We start from the raw sequence: 24,640 nt of genomic DNA, 5'->3' as shown, positions 1-24,640 counted from the left end.
TCCTGGAGAGGCTCATCATGTCATCACACTGGAAATGGTTGCGGAAGTGAATGCTTTAGTCTTGGACAACTGCAGAATCACTGTGGATGAGATCCATTGGTTACTGGGTATTAGCGGACATCGATTTGCAATGGACGATGAAGTGTGTGACGGGGTCCACGCCTGGATCTGACAGCAGCCCACTAGCTTCTTCAAGGACGGAATCGACTGGCTAGTGTTGCAATGGGATAAATGTGCCAACAGTCTTGGTGGCTATTTTTGAGTATGTGTACTGTGTATAACTACATTTTTGGGTTAATAAAATTGTTACCATCACTTTACACTAGTAACCGGGTTTCATTTAAATGCCCCTATGCCCCTTATACATTGTTCGGCCAAAATACAAAAATACGTCCAATCACAGCAGAGGAATGCTTGAAACTTCTTCACTCTGCGGTAATAACAATATTCCGATGAGTTTACAATTTTTCTTGACAAATTAATTTCTGTTAGGTTCAATTATTATTTTATAAATGAATCCACAAAAATACCCTGATAAACGGTACTAGATTGTGTAATTAATAACAGAAATTTTAAGTGTGCCAACTAATTCATGATTTTAAATGTTCCTAAAAACACAATTTTAACTGTACATTCACAGCTAGTACATATCAATTGTAACAACAAAAATAAAGTAATTCCTTTTCATAAATTTTATGCTTGAAATATGACATATTGTGTATAAAATTTTATGAAATTTTTCAGAGAAACAGCTGAGATAACACTGACCTGTCCAAAATTCGAAAAATATTACTGGTATTGACTACTACTGTTGAGGAAAAGTAACACCAGAGGAGGACGTCCCTTTACAACCTTAGATTGTCGTGTATGCTGTCAAGGTGGCACAGGAATTCTTGTAGGTCTTCTTCACCATGAGGCCATATTTCAAAGGTGTTGTCTGCATTTCTTTCTCGAGAACTGTTTCCTCAACGTGTTCTGTACACAAGTTAGCAATGCCTGGTGCTAGAGGGCAACGCTCAGTGACCCATCTATCTTTTCACAGGACTTTCCAACCAGTTTGGAAGTGGATTGTGGTGAGTGCGTATCAAAATAGTTTCACACTGTCACTGCTGAAGTGACACTCTAGTAACTCTAGGGAATCTTCCCATGGGTATCATTTTGCCATGCCAATGGGTCCTGGGATTTGGTGTTCAAAGAGGCAGTGAAAATAAGAGTACTTGATGATGTTGTCAACAAGGACAGCACTTAAAAATGAATTACACTGCAGGAAACACTGCAATTGTGGCTGGTTGCAGAATTTCCTACAGTGTAATTTACAGAAACTGCTTCAGTGTTCTCTAACCAAAATGGATGTAATAATGTAGTTAAAACTTAGGAATGTGGTGTTAACAAAAATACATCAGGGGTCTGCTGACATGAAAGTAATGGAGGCAGTGGATAGAATAGACAAGCAACAACAGGACTCAACAGCTAGAACCCCACTCCTGAATGCAACATTTCTCCCAAAGGCATACAATTTTCTCACCAGGAGTCTGCAGCCTAGTGACTAGCCTATAAACAAATGAACTGGACATGGACCCACCTGAAGATAACAAACAGGAAACTTGTCAAAATGTTGCGACAATACAACTCCTCAACTCAGCTGATAGCCCCAGCTGACAACCCAAGAAGATTTCATCAATTTAATTTTCTTGTTAATAATAAAACACATTCTTGAGTACCTGCCATTGTACATGCCTCTTTAGTAAAGGATATTTCTTGACTGCAGCTGTATCTGATCCTCTTACTTTCTTTGCATCTCTGATACCCCAATGATACACCATATGATGTTATTTAGTTACACTTCCAGTTCCAGTAAACTATTTACCTTTCTAAGTGCCCTGCAGTTTATGGTCAGCATAAGGAATGTAGCAGTATCAGTCAAGTTTCCCTGGGTCTAGATAGTTTGCTTTAACCAATCTTTATGTAGCAAGGTGTGGGTGTGTAAGTAGCTTGGCATCCTTTTTGTTGCGGATACACTGCATTAGTTCCCACAGTCCACCTCTTCCAACATGTTTTATCAGAGGCCAAGTTACACACATCATGTGAACTTACATGTAGCAACAAAGCTTCCAGCAACCCTAATCATGGTACATGAGTTTGCCAAGCCTGAAAACGTGTTTGTGAGACACATGTCTAGTGCTAAAATTGGAAACAGTGGAGCTCACAGCAGTTTTAACCATATACAACAGCTTCTATACTTCAATTAAAATAATTTTGTAATTGACGTTTTGGGATGTAAATCATAGTTCTTTTCTGGACAACACGTGTTCTTGCTGTGTTGCCTGTTTTGTTACCATGGCTACATGCCACTAACTCCCCCTCCCTCCGCCTCTGCAATCTGTCGATCATAAAATTATTTTAATTGAAGTATAAAATCTGAGGGTGGATATCCACATACTCACTTTGCACGAATATGCCAGGAAAGCAGAATCATATTATGGTTAGTCTGTTTCAGTCAATTTTCTACTGAAGAAAGTAAAGTGGTCTGTATGGGAGATTGCAGATGTATACTCTCCATTCTGTCTTCTGTGCAATTTGGAAATTTGCCCTTCTGCATTTGTTCACAAACTGAAGTCTGGATTGCTCTCACTTATGGCGTGCAGGGTTAAGCTGCACAGATGGAACATGGGATTGGTGGAACACACTTTGTCTCACTCACCTGCTGGGACCTGCCTGGCATAATATGCCCTACCAATGGTCATGTTATGGCCATTGTACCTCTCAGTTTCATGTAAGCAGCAAAACAATCAATCCAAAATGTAAATACCCCAACAAGGTGGCATCCCCAGGAGATCTAATTAATATGAAATGCCTTACCAATAATTTAATTACATGGATACCCCAAGCCTGTGATGTCCATCAAACACTCAGTTTGTCTTGTGTACAGGTGAGGGAGCACATTTCAACATTGGAAACTTTGGTCAACATGTACACAATCAAGTTCAACAAAAGGAAATAAGATTACCATAGGCCTCTCTCTATTATTATCTATGAAATGATTGCCTTCAATGAATATTGTTCCATATTTTGAAGAAATAAAGATAAGTTCTTTTTTCAATATTACATTTTTGTCCTTTAACATTGACTGAAGTAAATCAGATCCATCCACCCCCTTAAAAGATTAAAAAGGTAAATATACTATAAACTACTTTAAATATCTTTTCTAAAAGAAGTAATAGTACTCTAAGCTAAATGGGTGCACACAGGACAGATTTCAACAAATTCTTGTGAGTAGATGTCAATACTGTTGAAATGTGCTATTACATGGCAGGTAATTGCAAAGTAAGTTTTTTTTCTTCCTTTTAGACTTTGGTATCATGGTTTGAACTTGCAAAAAAAAGCTCACTAAATCAGAAGGTAGAAGAGCCATGAAAGCAGTAAGAGATGTTGTCTCTCTTAGAACTGCTGCATATCAATGTGGGATGTATTATTCTACTTTTCTTGACAAATTAGGAAACAGTAGAGCAGTTGACATTAAGCAAAGTTACAATAATCAGATACCAACAGCATTAAATTGATATTTTGTTGTCATACAAGTTACCAATTTTTCACTGCAAATGAAGAACATGAGCTGTATGATTAAAAATATGAACAATGGAAAACAAGACAGCTTGAATGTAGCAATGCACTGAAGCACACAACATAGCTGGGATGTGGCTAGCTAAAACTGCAGGAATTGTCTGGATCAAGGGTTTCATGAATCAGTATCAACAGTTCCTCTCATGAAAACCTGAAAGCACTTTTCACAGAATTATTTGGCTATTATGAATAACCTAACTGTTCAGATGTTTACACAAGAGACTAAATAAACAGGGTGTGTCAGCACAGCAATCACAAACTTTCAGGATAGATAGAGTATACAAAATTAATGAAAACTCTCATAGCAATGCATGGTTGGAAATGCTTTCCTGGCATGGTACTGGCAGCATTAAACACAAGAAAGTAGGGACACGAACTGGGTGAGACAACATGTTTATTATCCTTAGCTGGATTTCTGAGTGATGGGGGCCCCTCACATTAAAGCCTTGATGTATCGTCAACACAAGATCTGCCGGTGTGGTCCGGTGCATTGGCCAGAAAGATTGCCAGACCTCACTTGCCTTGACTGTATCCTCTGGGGACATGTATGATTAAAAGTACTGCAAAACCTGCACCCATTATGGCAGCTGCTGAGGCATACCAGGACATGCTCTATATTTTCCTGAATATCAGATCTTACATACGCCGGAGATGCAGGGCCTGCATCACACCTTCTATGATGACTACCGTTTCTGTTTTTGTTCTTATTTCCTGGTTTCTGTAACAATGAGCATAATAACCATGTCTTCTCATCCTGTTCGTGTCCTTCCTTTCTTGAAACTTTGTGTCATCACTACTGTGCCAGGGAAGTGTTTCCTACCTTGCATGGCTATTTCATTTTCCATCATTGTAGGTGTACTCTCTGTAACCTGAAAGTTTGTAACCACGGTGATGATACACTCTGTAGAACCTGAATGTTTTGATGGGTACTTTGCATGGTGAAGTGAATAAAACAGCTGGACAGGAGCATAGTGCAACCGTGGAAAACAAAGTTTTTATGAACTATAATCTTAGGCCTACAACAGAAAAGGCAAAGAACTCTAAAGCAAGAATCAGTGAAGGCCATTTTGCGAGGTCTTGCCATCTTCCCCAAACTGGGTAAGAAAAAGAGGGGAGTTGAACTGGAAATCTTTAGTGAAAGGTGGATTTAAATAAAATGAAATTTTAGAAAATAGACAAAGAATTATATGCAAGGCTACAAGAATGAATCTTCTAATAGTGAAGCTTTTTTTACAAGGTAGGTCTGACATTAAAGACCTAGATCATCAGAGCCTGGAAAAAATATGAACTTGTAAATGATGATTTTAGGAATACAAATAAATTACTTGATACCAGCAGAGTTTGCACAGTAACAAAGTCTTAAATGTAGGGCAGTATGAGAGAAATAATACAAAAATTATGAAATTACATTCATACGAAGCAAATAAAACTGATGGAAATGTTTGTTCCCTGAAAAGGGTGATATAACTTCTCAATTGGCTGATGTGATATTAGGATGAGGCATAACTTCTCTAGAGGTATCCTCAATGGCTTTTTCTGTAAACTTGGTTTTAATTACGGAGACTGTAATGTAAAACTAAAGCCAGAAAATCAAATATAAGGGTACTACGATAGTTTTTTAAGAGGACAGATCATAACTGCCCACACTATTTCTCTTTCATTTCTTGCATTTGTATCCACACATATATTATAGCCCTATTACATCATTAAAGTACATGTCTATTTTAAAAATAAAAAGAAGAGCTGTTAGGTGTTACCCAGGTTGTCACCTTTCATCCTAATTGTACACTGTGCTCTATGCTATAGTTCAGAATGTCACCACATCTAAGATTTCTTGCCAACTCACAACCAAACTGTCACATTACAACCTAACCTAGACATTGCACTGTGCTACGGATATAGTGTGTCTCAGCAATCTACATTAGAAAAGCTATTCAAGTTGGCTTACAGGCACAAATAAAACACACTCACACAAAGCTTTCGGCCACAGCATTTGCCAGTAACACACACGTGTGTGTGTGTGTGTGTGTGTGTGTGTGTGTGTGTGTGTGTGTAGCCGAAAACTTTTTTGCGAGAGACTTTTAATTGTGCCTGTCCGCAACTTGACAAGTCTTCTTCATAGGAAATAGCAATCTGTCTTTCGTACATTGTTGACATTCCTACTCGGAGTTTCCATTGTTTGATTACAGAAACTATTGTCAGTATTCTGTTCTCTTTCTGTTGCACATGTAAGAAGTCACAGGCCACAACATGACAATTTTATTGGATGTCGCCAACATCTGGTATTGGTTTGTTTAGCTGACCCAGTAATGCTCTATCTAGGTCTGGAAAGTTCTCTACCTGGCTGGCTCAGTGTTATATTTTATGTTATGATAACTAATATTTTTAACATATTCTTGAAAAGTTAAAATAAAGGCAGAGCATATATCTCTGGTTCTTCTGCAGTCAGATGGAAAAAAATACAAAATTCAGGTTTGGAATGTGAAGAAACCATAAGGCACCAATGGGATTGTTTACTACAAATATGTGTTCACAATATATACAAACTATATACACTCTTCCATAATACACGTGCTGGCCAAAAGGAAATGTACATGATATTTATGGATTAACAGGAGGGCGAGAAGTGGTGTGGTTGGTACTAAGGGTATCTCCAACGGGGTGGAAGGAACAAGCAGACAACACCAAAGCACTATTTTATGTGTAAATAATTACATACCTATGTATAATTTAATTTCTAATATTATGGTATTGTTTACACACAAACACAAATGAAGGAGAGAATTACTTACTGCATGCATTCCTGTGCTTTTCCCTTGCTCTGATATTCTTGGATAGTCTGAATAAGGTGGCAGTTTTCATCCAACATCTGTAACAGTATAGATGATCTTCGAATCTGCAATCTTCAACTTTGTCAGAAGTAAATCTAACATTTTGTTGTAAGCGATTGTAAACTTGGTGCGTTTACTGTACTTCACCTTCTGTATCTGCATGGGATTCGGCGGTGGCCTACCGCGCTGTACGAAGGCGACAGACATGGTTTTCTTCACAACAAAACTATTCAACGAAAGTTTAAAATTTATCGCTGTACAATTACTTCCCACGAATCGTCACAAACGCACAAAGCCGTAAACACTGAGTGAAAACGAAATGGCTGGTGTCAACCCAACAAATACTATGTCTGCAACTCTTTAAATTCTATCGGATTCACCAAAAATGATACAAAAAATTATAGCGATGTAATCATCCTTTCCATCAAAGGAATGTGTTGGGCACTTGCTTTTGTCACACTCTGACCATCAACTGAGTGCCTCTGTAACGTAAATATTGTTTTATTTCGTTGGCAATATCAAATAAGATCTTTAATACTTCCCGTCATTCCTTTCAAAATATTCCCTACCAACGCCAGGAATTCGTTCTGATCACGTGACATACTTCAGCTGTGAGCAAATGGCGTCGTCTTGGGTGAAGTACGCTTTAACGGGTTGCGAAAAAGATGAATGAAATCCCTGTTTTTGACGTTAAACCGTGGTTTGTATCACCGAAAAGTTGTAAATAGGTACGGGGAAGACGTACCAGTATTAAGTTTTGCGGTGTACGCAGTTTTCATCGCTTGTTTTGCATTTATATTTACGTGTCAAAAGTTTGTAAACAAAGTGGTCACGTAGTTTGACAATAGTGATGCGCGTTATCGACTAGAACTTTCGCCTTTAATGCTTTCCTGTACTGGAAGTGAGTGATTTTGAATTTAGTTTTTATTTACTATTAACTAAAGCATCAGTAATTTTATAAATATTGTTAAATTATTCCTTTCTTGTGCTGCCGGACACACAACTTGGAATCGTCAGTTTCGCCTTTTTTGGCCAAGCATGGAAAATATTTCAGTTATTTCGGGGTAAATAAAGAAAAGTGTGTGTCTGAAACTTGTTGCAGTTATTATCTGTATGTTTTTAGCTTAATATTAGTGAACTGAGGTACTGTTCCCAACGCGATGAATGATATCGGCGGCAAGCAAGAAATACCCAGTACATCAACATGGGAAGCTGTTACGCAGGTACAACCGCTTTCACATCCACATCATCCAGAAAATTTATCTGTTCTTGTTCCAACACCCATCAAGATTCCTCCAGGAGTGGACCTTGAAAATGCTATGCCTCATACCGCACCATTGCCTCAAATTCCCCAGACCCCTCAGGTAATAAAATTATCATTATTATATGATCATCTTTTCGTTATGCAAAACACGACTCCGTAAAGCTACTCTTCTCGTTTCTTTAATACATATTCACTTCTAAAATAGGGAATTCCTGTTGGAGGATTCATTGATGACTTACCACCAGAACTGATACATCAGGGTTGGCGGAAGTTCTGGAGTAAAAGAGAGAACAGACCATATTTCTGGAATAAATTGACAGGAGCATCACTATGGGAGATGCCTCTTCCAAAACAACAGGTTTGTGTAGTTATACAACTTGGTAATTAATTTTCCTCTGTTACTCAAAGCTATACGTTAGATGTTAAATCTGTAACCACTCATGTGGATTTCAGTTCAGTTGATGGCTTTTGTGATAGGTTTTTATAGTATAGAATACTGTCTACAGTACTGTTAGTTTATCTATACATCTGAACTTGTGTAGTCATCTCCATAGCTATTTTTATAACAAACAACACCATAGACACCTATTTTTAGTATATCGACTCCATTGAATGTTGTTTTTGAATGTCTAATCAAAATTAAATTATCAGTGTAATTTTTCGTTTGCATTTTCTTCATCTACATCTATATAAATTCTGTGTAAGCCACCATACAGTGTGTGGTGGAGGGTACCCTGCACCACTACTTGTTATTTCTTTTCCTGTTCCACTCGCAAAGAGAGTGAGGGAAAAACAACTATTGATATGCCTTCGTATGAGCCCTAATTTCTCAGATCTTATCTTTGTGGTCCATACGCACAATGTATGTTGGTGGCAGTAGAATTATTTGGCAGTCAGCTTAAAATGCCAGTTCCCTAAATTTTCTCAATAAAGTATCTCAAAAAGAATGTCGCCTTGCCTCCATGGATTCCCATTTGAGTTTCGAAGTATCTCTGTAACATGTATGTGTTGCTTAAATATACCAGTAACAAATCTAGCAGCCTGCCTCTGAGTTGCTTCGATGTCTTCCTTCAGTCCAACCTGGTACGGATCCCAAACACTCGAGCAGCACTCAAGAATAGTTCCTACCAATGTCTTAATGCAGTCTCCTTTACTGGTGAACCACTCTTTCCTAAAATTCTCCCAATAAACCAAAGTCGACCATTCGCCTTCCCTACCAAAGTTCTCACATGCTCGTTCCACTTCGTATTGCTTTGCATCGTTACTCCCAGATATTTAAATGTCTTGACTACACTAGTAATACTGTATCTGAACATTAGAGGTTTGGTCTTCCTACTCATCTGCATTAACTTACATTTTTTCCACGTTTAGGGCTAGCTGCCATTCATCACACCAACTGGAAATTTTGTTTAAGTCGTCTTGTATCTTCCTGCAGCCATTCAACTTCAACGCCTTACTGTACATGACATCATCAGCCAAAAACCACAGATTGCTACCACCCTGTCTGCCAAATCGTTTATGTGTATAGAGAACAGCAGCGGTCCTATCACACTTTCCTGGGGCATTACTGATGATACCCTTGTCTCTGAGGAATACTCACTATCAAGGACAATGTACTGGGTTCTATTATTTAAGAAGTGTTCAAGCCACTCACATCTCTGTGAACGTATTCCATATGCACGTACCTTTGTTAATAGCCTGCAATGGGGCACAATGTCAAATGCTTTCCAGAAATCTAGAAATAGGGAATCTGCCTGTTGCCCTCCATCCGTTGTTCCCAGTATATCATGTGAAAAAAGGACAAGCTGTGTTTCGCATGAGCAATGCTTTCTAAAATCATGCCGATTTGTGGACATAAACTTCTCAATCTCAAGAAAGTTCATTATATTCGAACGGAGAATATGTTCAAGGATTCTACAGCAAACAGAAGTTAGGGATATTGGTCTGCAACATGGCGGGTCCATTCTTTTACACTTCTTATGTAGTGGAGTCACCTGCGCTTTTTTCCAGTTGCTTGTGACTTTATGCTGGGTGAGAGATTTATGATAAATGAAAGCTAGTGCCATAGAGTTCTCTTTGCAAAATTGAACTGGGATTCCATCCGGACCTGGTGATCTATTTGCTTTCAGATCTTTCAGTTGTTTCTCTACACCAGGTACACTTATTACTTCATTGAAGTATGTGTTTTGTCTTGAAGCCACTTCCTCAGAAAATCAGAATTTGCAAGAAACCTCAGTGCAGATTTAATTGCATTCATAATAGGTCCTAGCAGTGATTGCTAATGCAAATAGATTTTTTTATTGGGTTGTGTGTAGTGCTTATGTGAATAAGGTTTTTTAAAATTGTATTGTACCTTTCGTCTTTTGGTCAAAGAGTATTCATTTGTTTGGGTCAGTGGATAGCTTGTGAAAGTAAATTGCCCACATGGCACATGCTCCATTGCCTCTAAATTGTTTGTATATTTCCTTCTAGCTCTCCCATAATATAACTGAAGATAATTAATTTCTTTAAGAGTCAGCCTGCCTTTTCCTCCTCGTTTTCCATCATCAAATGCTTCTCATCTCTTCTTGTCTAGCTTGTAACAAAGTTCAACACAGAGTCTCTTTTGAATGTGGCTACCACATTCCAGCTTTTCTATTGGAATGTTGTACTGTTTATTATCTGTTACAGCTTTGAGATAAGAAGACTCTCCACACTATTTCCCGAATGTATGAAAAGTTGGAAGTGGCTGCAAGTGTAGAGCTTAACATTTCAAAAGCATTCCTGATACTAATATCAAGATCAAATTTATACAAAGCATACATTAAAATTTGTAGATTAAGAAAATAACAATTTTGAAAAAATCGATTTTTTGGACCCAAATCTATCACATACTCCCTCAAATGAAATATAATAAACAAAACGTATCACCAACATTTGCAACTGATAAATACAAATGAAAACATCCTAGGTACCATCTGTGTAACATATACCATCTCACTTTAAATAATATCTATGGTACACCTTGTTCATTACATTTTTATTCACTTTTTCAGATAGATCTCATGGACATTCAGTTTAATTCAGTAACAACATATCTTTGGAATGTTCCACTCATTTGTATTTATTTGTGATGTAAATATTGACATTATTTTATCAATTTCAAAATTGCGTAATTGCATCGTCAGATGTCTGTGTGGCTCTCAGAATGAATCACCCAAAAACTACGCTGAGCATTTGAAGTAGTGAACACAACTTTTGAAGCAGATGATTGTAGTCTGCACTAACAACAGTTACATTTCCATTGAGACACATGTATCTGTCAAACAGAAATGTTACAAAAAGCATTAGTGTAATGACCCCTCTCTAAATGGTGTTGAGTGCAACAATTGCACATAGGTCAATCCAAGAATGGTATAGAGAGGTTCATGAACATGTGAGATTGGAATTACGTAACTCCTAAGTGAATAACTACCATAACAGTCTACTGTAGCAGTCTGTCTTACATTGTTGATATTCCTACATGGAGTTTCCATTGTTTGATTATCTACATGCCTGTCAGGCCTGATGGTCTAGCAGTAAAGCATTTGCCTGGAAACTGAGAGGTTGCAGGATCGAATCTCAATCAGACTATGGATTCTTCAGTCTTTGTTTTAACTTGGCGGTCTCTTCTCTATGATGCGAGGAGTCACCATAAACAACACATGGTTCCAATTCCACATTAAACTGTAGGTCCACTTTCCCCATTTGGATAACAGGAAGGATACGCTAGTTGCCGAAGTGGTGTCCAATAAAAAGGCTTGCACCAAGCCATTGAGCCACATGAAATTATTATTATTATCATCATCCACATAGGTACATAAATAAATTTGTACAGAACCCTCAGAGTTTCTCTCAATAAGCCCATAAACTTTTTTGATGAGTTGTTTGTGTCTTTATTAGCTTGCACATTTCTTCAGTTAGGACAGTTATGCTGATGTTCAGATCAGTGTGACATGTGCTGATTTCAAGTTGCACTTTAGAGCATTTTAGAGTATTCTGGAACACTTGTAGACATTCATTAACATTTGTGAAACTTCTTGAAAGCTGGAGGACATTACAGAATAGTCTCGAATTTCTTCCCTTGAAAAATTCATTGATGCTGTGGAGACGTGAGTGTTTGAAGTGGTCACATATTATGCATTTGTATGTGTCTGAGGGAGGGGGGGGGGCAACATTTTTTCAATATCTCTCTCTCCCTACTACTCAGTGCCTTCTCTATGTGGTGAGTAACAACAGCATTTCCATTTCATATTGTTGTTATTCCATCCCAGATTTTCTGTTATAAAAAAATCCAGCACCAAATAACAATATGGCATAGATATATTGCTACTCATCATATAGAGGAGGCATTGAGCAGCAGACAGACACATTGAAAGAACACTGTTGCATATAATGAGCTAGACAAAGTACTTCTTCTGATGTAGTAAAACAAAGCAACTGTCTCTCTGGATACTAAGGTTGGTTGGTTGGTTTGGGGGAAGAGACCAAACAGCGAGGTCATCGGTCTCATCGGATTAGGGAAGGACGGAGAAGGAAGTCGGCCGTGCCCTTTCAAAGGAACCATCCCGGCATTTGCCTGGAGTGATTTAGGGAAATCACGGAAAACCTAAATCAGGATGGCCGGACGCGGGATTGAACCGTCGTCCTCCCGAATGCGAGTCCAGTGTGCTAGCCACTGCGCCACCTCGCTCGGTGGTGGATACTAAGGCTTGACTGCAAAACTAAGTAGTTGTCACTTGTCATCAGTAATAAAATCTGTTAACAACTATGTTCCTAAATCCCGAAATCAAGAAGAAAATGTCTTGGCTGTAAGACCATTTTTAGTGAATGAATATTTTCACATGGTGAATTTTGATTCAAAATACAATTTCTTGGATTTCATAAGACACTCCACTAAAAACAGATTTTATTAAAACATAACTAACATTATGGTAGCAAAAGCTTGGTGATTGGTATCCATTATTATCAGAGAATGTTAAGGCTAGAAATTCCATTTGCTACAACTTACAGGTATTTTTGACTGTGGTAACAATAAAAACAACAGAGAGGAATGGAAGGAACTTCGTGGCCTATGATGCTTGTTGGTAGTGCTAGTCCAAATATAAAACAGATTTTTAGAAATAGGCAATATCAGTCATCTCACTGACTCGCTATTTTACTAATTATATGTTATTAAGCTTTCATCATTTTAAACTGTTTAGCTAGATGTAGGACATTGTTGGCGTATTGGCTGAGATATGAAGTCTCAGATACGTTGTGACCCATGTCCCAGAATTATTTATGGGAAATATTGGTGCAGTCTTGAAAGAAGACCTTATCCAAAATCCTCACCCCTCCATTCCGAGATTGCACTTCCTCTGTAAGAAGTGTGGCATTTACAACATGTAAATCTAATACTCCTTCCCTTTCGCTCTGTTTTAGATGTGTACATGGTAAGTGCCCTCTGTGTGCTAAAATTTAGTAGTTGCTTATATTCTGATCTAAACTATACTGAACTGTGTGGTCACTGGACTTTAATTCCACTCTGGCCTTCCAGATTTAGTTATTAAAACATACTGCCTAGGTCTCCAAATAAATTAATTACTGTCTGTCACATGTTTCAACTCTTACTAGAGCTCTGTATGTTTGAGTTCAAAGGCTTCCATCAGAGCAATAATAATTATTTTGTAATCAAGACAAGAAGTATTTTAACACATACTGCCTGTCAAAAAGTGAAGCATCCAACAGACATGATCAGATGTCAACATCTTGCACCCTCAGACTTTTGGCAGGTGGATGATTAGAGAATTATTGCACCTAGAGTGACAGGTGGAATGGCCACCAGAGTGCACTAGTGTTGTTTTTGATTAATGTTTGTGCCAGGACTTGTAGAGGGTATAAATGAGACATGAACAACATCAGGTGCTGAGTGAGTGACCACATTGAAAGATACAGAGATGCTGCATACTTGTGTGAGACAGTGTTATCAGTACCTTACAGAGTTTGAAAGAGGCCTTATTGTGGGTGTCAATTTGTCCAGCTGGTTGAATCTGGAAATATCCAGATTTGTGGGGCATTTGGATGTGACTGGCCTGAAATGGAATGCACGACACCTGGAATACTCATAATCAAAGTTCCGTTTGACCATATCTGACCACCAGACTGTAGGATCGTCACATAGTACAACACAAGCAGCTGCATTTGAAGTGGTGCCATGGCCAGGAAGCCTGAGCTGCTGAGGAAAATTATCACATTGTCTTCAACAATGAATCGCATTTCTTCACTATCCTAAATGAGCACTGTCAGCAGTGACCTGGGAAAGGTCTAATTATTCAGTTCTGAAGAGGCACAGTGTTTTTATTCACATCATGTCGTGGAAAGCCATCGAGTATGACTTCATGTCACAGATGGTAGTTACTGGAGGAAATTTTGATGGCACACTTGTATGTCGTGGACATCCTGTATCCTCCTGTGTTACCTCTCATGTGACAGTATTATGGTGCTAGTTTTCAACAAGGCAATGCTTGTTGACATAAGGCACACAGCTAGCGTGCCTCACGTGAGTATACAATGGTATTATGACTCTTTATCCAATTGAATTAGTGCATGCATACTGACCAGAGGGGTTGCATTTCTTTTTGTCAGGCGTATACATAATGATCACCTTGACAAACATATGGCTTCTGTAGAGAGGCAGAAGCCTTTGCAGTAGTTGCAAGGGTACTTGATGAAAACTAGGGAAAACTGCAACCTTTACTTATCTCAAAGACATGCAGCTCTATGGTATGGTTCTATGATGATGGCATCCTCTTGAGCAAAATACTCCAGAGGCAAAGTAGTCTGGGTGGGGCTACTCCGGAGGCTCTCTTCACCAAGGAAAACAAAACTGGTATTCCATGGGTCATAGCAAGGAGTGTTAGATTCCTTAATCAGGTAGGTAGTTCAGAGAATTTAAAGAGGGAAACAGGTAGTTTGAATTAGATGTAGTGGGGCTTAGCGAAATGTGATGGGAAGAAGAACAGATCTTCTCATCAGGTGAGAATAGCATTCTAAATACTTAATCAAATCTAATAGTGAATCAGAAAATAGTAGTGTGGTTAAGCTAATATGAACAGTGTAGTGAACATATTAGTGTAGCCAAGATATACATACATGCATGCATACATACATACATAGATCATACTACAAGTGTTTATGCCAACTGACTCCACAGATGAAGAAATTTAAAAACAATATGACTTGATTAAAGCAGAAATTGAAAGAATGTATGATGTGGTTAAAGAAATTATTCAACTTGTGTTAAGAGAGACAGAATTGTAATTGTGATGAGGGACAGGAATTTGATGGTAGGAAAAAAAGGAAAGGAAAAATGGACTAATGGAAAATAACGAAAGAGGAAGCTGACGTGTAGAATTTTGCACAGATCATAATTTGATCATACTAACACTTGGTTTAAGAATTATACAAAAAGGCTGTACATACAGAAAAGACTTGGAGGCACTGGAATGTTTCAGATTTGTTGTGTAATGGTGAAGCACAGTTTGTGGAACCAGATTTTAAACTGTTATACATATCCACAGGCTGATGACTCTGTTCCAATTTAGATTATTAACTGTAGATTAAAATTGAAGAAACTGCAAAAAGGTACAAAATTAAACAGGTGCGGCCTGGATAAGTTGAAAGAACTAAGTTGTTGAGAGCTTCAAAGGGAGCAATAGGCAATTGTTGAGTGATGTAGGGGAAGGAATATGGAAGAAGATGAGCATGTAGCTCTGAGAAGTGAAGTAGTGAAGACAGTAGAGGACCACATAGGTGAAAATAAAAGCCCCTGGATGAATATTCGCTATCACAGGAGATATTGAACTTCATTTATGAAAGGAGAAAATATAAAAATGCAGCAAATGAAGCAGGTGAAAGGAAATACAGACATTTAAAAGATAAGATTGGCTGAAAGTAAAAGTGGATAAAGGACTGTTGAGCTTAGAAGCATCAGTGACTGTTGGAAAGGTAGGTGCCATCTGTTGGAGAAATAGAAACCTTTTGAGAAGGGAGAATCAGTTGCATTAGTATCAAGAACTCATGTGGCAAGCCAGTACCAAGTATAGAAGGCAAAACTGAAAGGTGGTAGGGATATGTAGAAGGGCTATACAAGAGAGTGAACTTCAAGACAGTACAGCAAGGGAAGAAAAAGTAAATGAGGATGAGATGAGAGATGTAAAAAATTTGCCCAAGTGCTGAAAGATCTAAGTCAAAACAAAGCACCTCAACTAATTGACATTCTGACAGAATTATTGAGATGGGAGAGCCAGCCATAACAAAACCACTGCACCTGATGTGTATGGTATATGAGATAGGTGAAATACCCGCAGACTTCAAGAAGAATGTAATAATGCCAATTCCAAAGAAGAAAGGTCTTGACAGTTTTGAATACTACCAAACCATTAGTCCCTTGCAAAATGGTAAAAAAATTATTACAGAAGAATGACAAAAACTGGAGGAAGCCAACTTGAGGAAGATCAGTTTGGGTTTGACCCTACAACTTATTATAGAAGATAAGATGACAAAAAGTAAACCTACTGTAATAGAATTTGTAAATTTAGGGAAAGATTTTGACATTGTTGACTGGAATATATTCTTTGACATTCTGAAGATAGTAGGAATAAAATATAGGAAGCAAAAGATTATTTACAATGTGTACAGAAACCAGACTGCTGTCATAAAAATCAGGGGCGTGAATTGGAAATGAATTGGAAGCAAAGGTTGAGAAGGAGTAAGACAGTATTGTAGTCTATCCCGAATGTTGTTCAGGCTGTACATTGTATAAGCAAGAAAGGAAACCAAGGAGAAATTTGAAAGGGAATTAAAGTTCAGTGAGAAGAAGGCAAACTCTGGAGTGCAGAGCTGTCATTGTAATTCTGTCTGGAGCAACAAAGGACGTGGAAGAGCAGCTGAACAGAATGGATAGTGTCTTGAAAATAAGGTACAAGATGCACATCAACAGAAGTAAAACTAGGTTAAAGGAATGTAGTCAAATTAATTCAGTCAATGCGGGGGAATTAGGTTAGGAAATGAGGCATTAAAGGTAGTAGACAAATTTTTCTGTTTGATTAGCAAAATAACTGATGATGCCAAACCAGAGAAGATATAAAATGCAAACTGACTATAACAAGAAAAGCATTTCTCAAAAAGTAGACTTCTTCAATATCTGATATGATTTTTAGTGTCGGAGTGTAGGCTTGCAGGGAAATATAACATACAAGAAGAGAAGGGAAGCTTCTGAAATGTGGTGCTACAGAAGAATAGATGTTTAGATCAAGTAACAAATGAGGGAGGACCAAACCAAATTGGGGAGAAATGAAATGTATGGCACAACATGACTAAAAGAAGAGATCATTGACAGAACTCATCCTGAGGCATTATTAAATTATCATTTGGTAATGGAGGGAAGTGTGTGTGTGTGGGGGGGGGGGGGGGGTAAAAAAAATTTCAGATGGACACCAAGGGATGACTACAGATGCAGATTCAAATGGATATAGGTTACAGTAGTTATGTAGGGATGAAGAGGTTTGCACATGATAGACTATTGTGGAGACCTGCATACCTGTCTTCAGACTGAAGACCGCAACAACAGTGGTCATGGAGTCATATTAGTTTCTGTTTTTCATTATTAAATTCCAGATTTAGATTTTCACATAACTCAAGAAACAAAGCGGTATTCAGTGGAATGGCAACACACGTATTCCTGAGCCAAAATGAAACCCAAACAGACAATTTCCACCTAAAAATTATTGGCATCTGTGTTTTGGAAGAGTTTTGGTGTCCTGGTAATCCACTTAATGCCACAAGGGACAACAATGAATTCAGCTATATACTGTGCAACCTTGAGGAAGCTCCAGCATGCCATATGCCATACACTATTTAATGACATAATCAGTTGGCATCTAATGTTTTGTTGCTGTATCTCGAATAAAAACCTCATTGTGCTCCTCAAACTCAAGAATAAATCAGATCCTTGGGACGGGAGCAAGTAGACCTCTAAGTGTAGATCCTGGACCTTGCACTTAGTGTACAGTCTGTTTTTCTAACTGAAGAGAGTTTTCTTTGGTCAGCTGTTGACATCAGTGAAGAAATGAAAAATCAGTTGGAGACCAGTTGTACTCATGTGTGCAAGAGGAGGTAAACAAATTAGTAAAACAATATTGAAAATGTTTAAACAGTGGAGAATAATATGTAGAGAACTAGCCAAATGAAATAAAACAAAGTTGGCAATATCTGTGTTAGTTTTTTTTTTTTTTTTTACTGCAAAACAGACCTTACTTTTGAAAAAATCCTTGTTTTATACCATATCAGAGTATCAGAGTGATGTGGGAAGACAGAAATTAATCTGCCACACTCTACTTTTGAAAAGCTTGAATAATTACCAGTTAAAATTTCATGAAAGTGTGTAAAACCAATAACAGTTCCAGAAGAGCTTCTGATGGTTGATGATAACACGAATAGGGTACAAATAATAAAAACCTCAAATGGTCTGTGACACTTTGATCCTCACTCAAACTTAACAATGAAAGTAATATTTTGAAGATTCTTGACATAATATACCTCCATATATGTACTTGGATTAAACTTAATGATTACCTTATGAAATGGATTTGCATTTTGTGACTCTGGGTTGATGTCCACTGTTTGTGACAAATAAAAATTTGAGCCAGAATGGACCTCCGGATTTCATGCTTATCGCGAATGGTAGCTTCAACCACTTTGGCTATCTGAGCACATCTCCAGACCAACCCAAACTTCAATGTGTCACGGAGTCCTGGAGGCATGCTCGAATAGCTGAAGGGGTTAAGGTGAGTGCTAATGATAAGTGAGAAATGTGGGTTTGAGTCCTGGTCTGGCACAAATTTTCATTGTCACAAACAGCTGATGTCAATCCAAATTTACAAAATGCAAATCCATTTTGTAATAATTATCACAGCTACAGTTGTCAGAAAAGTGTCTGTTCCTTCAGACATGCACACATATAATGTGAAGATACAGACACTATGTAAACACAGACATTGTAACTGCAATGATGTAATGGTAACATACAACAACATACACAGTAATTAAACATTCTTGAGTGCGCATGTAAAACAGTTACCTCTTATTCTCAACAGAAATTATTTTTACTCTCATGTTTTCACTGAGCTAAACACGAAATTTTTCTCAGCCTTTGCATTGCCCTTTTTTTTCCCAATCCACAGTTTTTGAACCTATTTCTAAAATCTAATATTGAAAGAGGGAGAGAGACCAACTAAAATTCTGATCTCCTGATCCTCCAGTAGGTTATTTTGTTTGAACTACATCATCAGATACTCTTACTCTTAGTCTTCATCTTGTTTCTAATAATAAATGCACACATTTGCTAGTGTAAGAATAATACAGGACCTGAACCAAACATATGCCTCATGCAGGACTTGGTTTTCCTCCAGAGCCTTTCAGTCATGACTTGTGGATGGCTACCGTGCCACTGTAGTTCAGACAATGAAGGAAAATTGGGGGAGGGGAGATCATGTCTTGCAAATTTTTGCACAGTGCTGGGAGGGAGTGTCAGGGAACAACATAATAAAATCCTTTTTTAAAAGTTTTTTGTTGAATAACTCAAAAACATTGGCACCTAGTAAAAATCTTTCCGAGTATAAAATTAAACTGCATTAAATTTCCTACAAAAGAAGTCCTATTCATTTTTTCCGGGGGGCTGATAGTTTCTGTGTTGCAGGTGGGGTGGAAAAATCAGTAATATTGTTTTCACAGTATAAAATTAATTTTTACCTCTAAATGAAAAAGTAGGTTTAAAACAAATATTAAATTGTGTACCACATGTTAGTGCATTAGAGCTGGATTAAGGGATAAATTATGTTCTGAGGACGTAACAGGGTGAAGAGGGATGGATGTGTGAGATAGAAGCATGAGGGAAGGGAGAGCGCTGGATTGCGTTCATGCAAGTCCCCTCCTTCATATGTCTGCAGACTGAAGTTCGAGCAGGTGATTCCCCACTTTATCTACCCCCACTCTTCCCAACATTTTGTGTCCAGTTTGCTTATGTGAGTAGATAAATTACTTCACTGAGCTCATGTTTGTATAATGGAGTTATTTTCAGTTTATTGAGTGAGTATTTTTTGCAGGTGGGAAGTGAGCTTTTATGCAAAACATGTTCCTGTAAACAATGGCTGGGAAATGTTTAACTTGTAAGTGAGATGTTGCTGTGATCTTGTAGTGTTGGTGGGAAAGGGATTGAAAAATGTGACACCTTACTGCTGTATGTTGTTGACAGCATATTGTAAAGCCATATATTTGTGTTGTAATCACTTGATGGTGAATTAGTGAATGACCGGATAGTTACTGCACTTCTCTCCCCATCCATTGTGTTGCTTGTAGGGTGCATAAATCTTTTCCATTCAGGAATTGCTGGCACTTGTAGAGTGGGCTGCCTTTAGACACATCCACATTGTATCTTCCAACATGGATGTGACTGTGTATGATGCAATGGAACTGGTCATGTTCAGATGTAGAACATTATTTTCTGTAATGTGTTGCTTGACTTATGTTGAAATATCTGAAGTTCTATAACTTGTAGGTGACCTGTGGTAGAGGGATGCAGTTTAACGCTCTGAGTCTCTTCAGATGTTGAGAGAGCTGAGACTGAGATGACGCATTTGGTACCTCTCAAGGTGTAAAAAGTATTCCTGACATTGCCAATGGAGACAATGAAATTGACATTGTCGAAAACATATTGACAGACTCTTTAGTGTGATAGACAGTTGTCAGCTCACCTTTTGACCTTTTTTTTTTTTTTTACACAATAGCTTCTTAACAACTGCAAATAAGTAATCAGTAAAGGGAAAATAGCTCTTCTCTATAAACATGAACTTAGTGAAGTTGTTGTGGCTACTCACATACAAGAATTGGACAGGGAATATGCTGAGGAGGTATAGTCTGTCTGTAAACTGAAAACTGAGCACTACTGATAATGGGGGAAGTTGCTTTTCTTGGAAGTACACTACACTGCCATACAGCAGACTAAGAATCAATTTCCACTATAGCAGTGTAGAACAGTGCGCTGTGATTTACGTAAATTCTATTCGTATATTTCTTTTGTTGGTGTTATTAGTAATTCAACTTGCATTCTATGAAGTGTTAACACATTTGTGTAAAATAAACATCCACTGGGCATGTATGCACACTGTGTTGCCAGTGATTCATAAGGCGCATTGTGGACGGTCGACATAACTTTGTCAGACACCATGTAGTTGCTTCTTGTGACATGGTGGGACAAACAGAGTGGGAAATCATCTGCAATCTTCTGTTTGCAGACCTATGAAGGAGGGAAGCATGTGGACACAGTTCTCAAGCCACATAGCCCTCCCCCCACCCCTCGCTTCACACCCTTGCACCCTCGACACAACTTAGCTCTTAATATGGCTGTGCTGCACTTACACACAGTACATAGTTTAGTATTTGTTTTTAACCTCCCGAGTTTAAAGATAAACATTAATTTTATACCATTAAAGCAATAGTTTTAATAATCTGCAATTTTTTCCATCCTTTGCAATGTGGAAACTGTTAGTCTTAGAGAAAAAATGAATAGGACCTCTTTTTGTAAAAAATTTAATGTAGTTTAATTTTTTACTGGGAAAAACTTTCACTGGAATCCACAGTATTCGACTTATTCAAGAAAAATGTAAAAAGTTACCCTTAAAAGCCCCCACCCCAATGCTCGCATACCACGGGCCAGGTCTTTAAGCATGTTATCTGTGCTACTACAGCAGTATTTTTAGTATGAAAGAAAGAGTTAAGTATGCAGTAGTAACACCTGTTTGTAAATGAATAGATAAGCATCCGCCCTGTAATTATAAACTCGTTTACCTGTGTCCTCAAAAATATTTGACCGAGCGAGGTGGCGCAGTGGTTAGACACTGGACTCGCATTCGGGAGGACGACGGTTCAATCCCGCGTCCGGCCATCCTGATTTAGGTTTTCCGTGATTTCCCTAAATCACTCCAGGCAAATGCCGGGATGGTTCCTCTGAAAGGGCACGGCCGACTTCCTTCCCCATCCTTCCCTATTCCGATGAGACCGATGACCACGCTGTCTGGTCTCCTTCCCCAAACCAAGCAAGCAACCAAAAATATTTGAGGCGGATGTGTACAACATAGTATTTGCTATCTTTCTAAGAATAACTTTTAACAACAGCTCAGTTTGGCTTTCATGCTCTGTTGAGAAAGCAATAGATGATCTCACAAACTTAGTTTCTGTAAAGCAAAATAAGAAAAATTACACTGTGATTTACCAAGGCCTTCGGTTGTGTGGATCACAAACTTCTACCAGGGAACTAAAATAATGTGACATTTAAGACCTTCCCATTGCATGGGCAGAGCCTTATAACAGCAGAAAACAGAGGCTCACATAAGCAAATTAAATAAGACTAAATTCAAAGTGGGGAAACACAAAATATTATGTTCCAAAAGATTTGTCGTTTGTAACTCTCTTGTTCTTGACTTGCTTTAATGATTTGCCTCTGTCACTGAGGACACGTCAGAATCTTTCATGTTTGCTGACACAAGTATTGATAAAGGACCAAAAACATTGACACCAGACACAGCCAATAGAATAGCAGAACAACCGTACTACTGATTCTCCTTCTGTTCTACAAGAACTGATATTATGCAATTCCAAAAAGCTTAAAATTGCCTATGGGTACCAGAAGTAGAAATCAATGGGCATACACTAGATGAGCTTACATGAGTGAAGTTCCTGGTCATCCAAATAGACGAGGCACTGAGGTAGTGCCAGCATGCAGATAAATTGACACTCAATCTGTCCGGTGAGTGTTGTTTAATAGTTAATTAGTTAATAAACAAAGTAAGTTTTACTTTACTGGGGTTGTATTCCATGACTTTTAATGTGCTTTGGAGGTTTATAATTTCTGTAAAAGACAAACATCTGTTACAAAAGCTGAGTGAATTGTTAGAATTTTTACCTTACAAGACAGCAGCCAGTCATTCTGACCAGTGCAATATTTTTTAGGTTTCATGTCTCTAAAAGGCGTAATAATGGGTTGGTACATCCACTTAGCTTATTTTATTTCATTATTGTGATCTCCTTTCCTCTTTTTCTTTACATGTTACTTTATTTAGTGGAGCATTGGACATACATTAGTTGCTGTGCTCTGTCAATATGTTGTGCTGTGCAGAAGTTTAGTGCCCCTTATTATTATGATGTGTCAGTCTTTTCATCCAGATGAGCTTCTACAATTCTATAAAATTTGGAACTATTATTCTCAACCATATGTCTTGTCTGCACACCCTTCAGTATGGCTCCCGCAGATGGCCTGCGCATATCTTTTTCAACATACTAGATCTTACCAGAATCAGCGCATAGATCCTTCACAAAGAGACAACAGGAGAAAAAGTTACCTGGTGAATGTTTCTTACCAGAATAACAGATCTCTTTGCTTTGTATTTATAAGCAAGGAAAGGGCCTGTTCATACATTCACTGTGACTACTGAAATATGTTAAGTACCAGTGTTGAAAACTTGCCAGATAGGAGAATGCGGAAGTTCAAACAAAACTAAAAATATGCCTGTGCAGTCCAAGAAATTAATTTTTGTCCATGTGTGGGAAGTGTTCATCGTGGGTGTACAAAGTGTTTTGATAAACATGGTGACTTTGCCTGCAAACATGTTATAGAGAAAGGCAATGTTATTTTCTTGTATAGTGAAAAATTTTCTTTATATTTCCTAATAAAAATATTTTTATGGCCTGTTTGTGATTTAACTGAGAACAAGTCATAGAGATAAAAAATGGTATTTTATAATAGTACACTCAAGTGCCAAACAAAATGGTACAGGCATTTGTATTTAAATACAGAATACAGGCAGAGTACAGTGCTGCAAACGGCAACACCTATGTAAGACACAAGCATCTTGTGCAGTTGTTAGATCGGTTACTGCTGCTACTTCGGCAGTTTATCAAGGTTTAAAGGAGTTTGAACGTGGTGTTATAGTTGGCACACAAGCGATGGGACACAGCCACTCTGAAGTGGTGATTTTTCCATACAACCATTTTGCAAGTGTACTGGGAATATCAGGCATCCACTAGAACATAAAATCTCCGACATCGCTGTGACCAGAAAAGATCCTGCAAGAACAGGACGAATGACGGCTGAAGGGAGTTGTTCAGCATGACAGAAGTGCAACCATTCCACAAACTGCTGCAGATTTCAGTGCTGGCCCATCAACAAGTATCAGTGTGCAAACCGTTAAATGAAACATCGTCAATGTGGGCTTTCGAAGCTGGAGGCCCACTCGTGTTCCGTGATGACTGCACGACACAAGGCTTTACACCTTACCTGGGCCCATCAGCACCAACATTGGACTGTAGATGACTGGAAACATGTTGCCTGGTCGGACGAGTCTAGTTTCAAATTGTATTGAGTGGATGGACGTGTGCAGGTATGGGGACAACCTCATGAATCCATGGACTCTGCCTTTCAGTAGGGGACTGTTCAAGCTGGTGGAAGCCCTGTTATGGCGTGGGGCGTGTGCAGCTGGAGTAATATGGGACCCTTGGTATGTCTAGATATGATTCTGACAAGTGACACATATGTAAACATCCTGTGTGATCACCTGCATCCATTCATCTTCATTGTGTATTCCGACAGACTTGGACAATTTCAGCAGGACAATGCAACACCCCATAGGTCCAGAAATGTTACAGAGTGACTCTGGGACACTCTTCTGAGTTTAAACACTTCCACTGGCCACCAAACTTCCCCAGACATGAACTTTATTGAGCATACATGGGATGTCTTGCAACGTGCTGTTTAGAAAAGGTCTCCACCCTCTCATATTCTTACGCATGTATGAACCGCCCTGCAGGATTG

At 38.4% G+C, this 24,640-nt stretch overlaps 2 protein-coding genes across 4 annotated transcripts in view; one reads left to right on the top strand and one right to left on the bottom strand.

Moving 5' to 3' along the window:
• LOC124776256 (trithorax group protein osa-like) overlaps positions 1–6,954 on the bottom strand; it is a 97,429-nt gene extending 90,475 nt beyond the window's left edge. For all 3 annotated transcript variants that reach the window (XM_047251136.1, XM_047251138.1, XM_047251139.1), the window contains exons 1-2: positions 6,600–6,954; positions 6,414–6,490 (exon numbers count right to left, since the gene is read on the bottom strand). In XM_047251136.1, the coding sequence (XP_047107092.1) occupies positions 6,414–6,490; positions 6,600–6,659 (137 nt within the window). In that variant the 5' untranslated portion in view covers positions 6,660–6,954. The remainder of the gene's footprint in view (positions 1–6,413; positions 6,491–6,599) is intronic.
• Positions 6,955–7,073: 119 nt separating this feature from the next.
• LOC124773415 (mRNA (2'-O-methyladenosine-N(6)-)-methyltransferase) overlaps positions 7,074–24,640 on the top strand; it is a 151,868-nt gene continuing 134,301 nt past the window's right edge. Inside the window, 2 exon segments of the mRNA XM_047249399.1 lie at positions 7,074–7,816; positions 7,922–8,074. Of these exon segments, the coding sequence (XP_047105355.1) occupies positions 7,613–7,816; positions 7,922–8,074 (357 nt within the window). The 5' untranslated portion in view covers positions 7,074–7,612.

Source organism: Schistocerca piceifrons, chromosome 2 (genome assembly GCF_021461385.2).
Source record: "Schistocerca piceifrons isolate TAMUIC-IGC-003096 chromosome 2, iqSchPice1.1, whole genome shotgun sequence".
Lineage (NCBI taxonomy): Eukaryota > Metazoa > Arthropoda > Insecta > Orthoptera > Acrididae > Schistocerca > Schistocerca piceifrons.
This window is presented reverse-complemented; position numbering and strand designations above follow the sequence as displayed.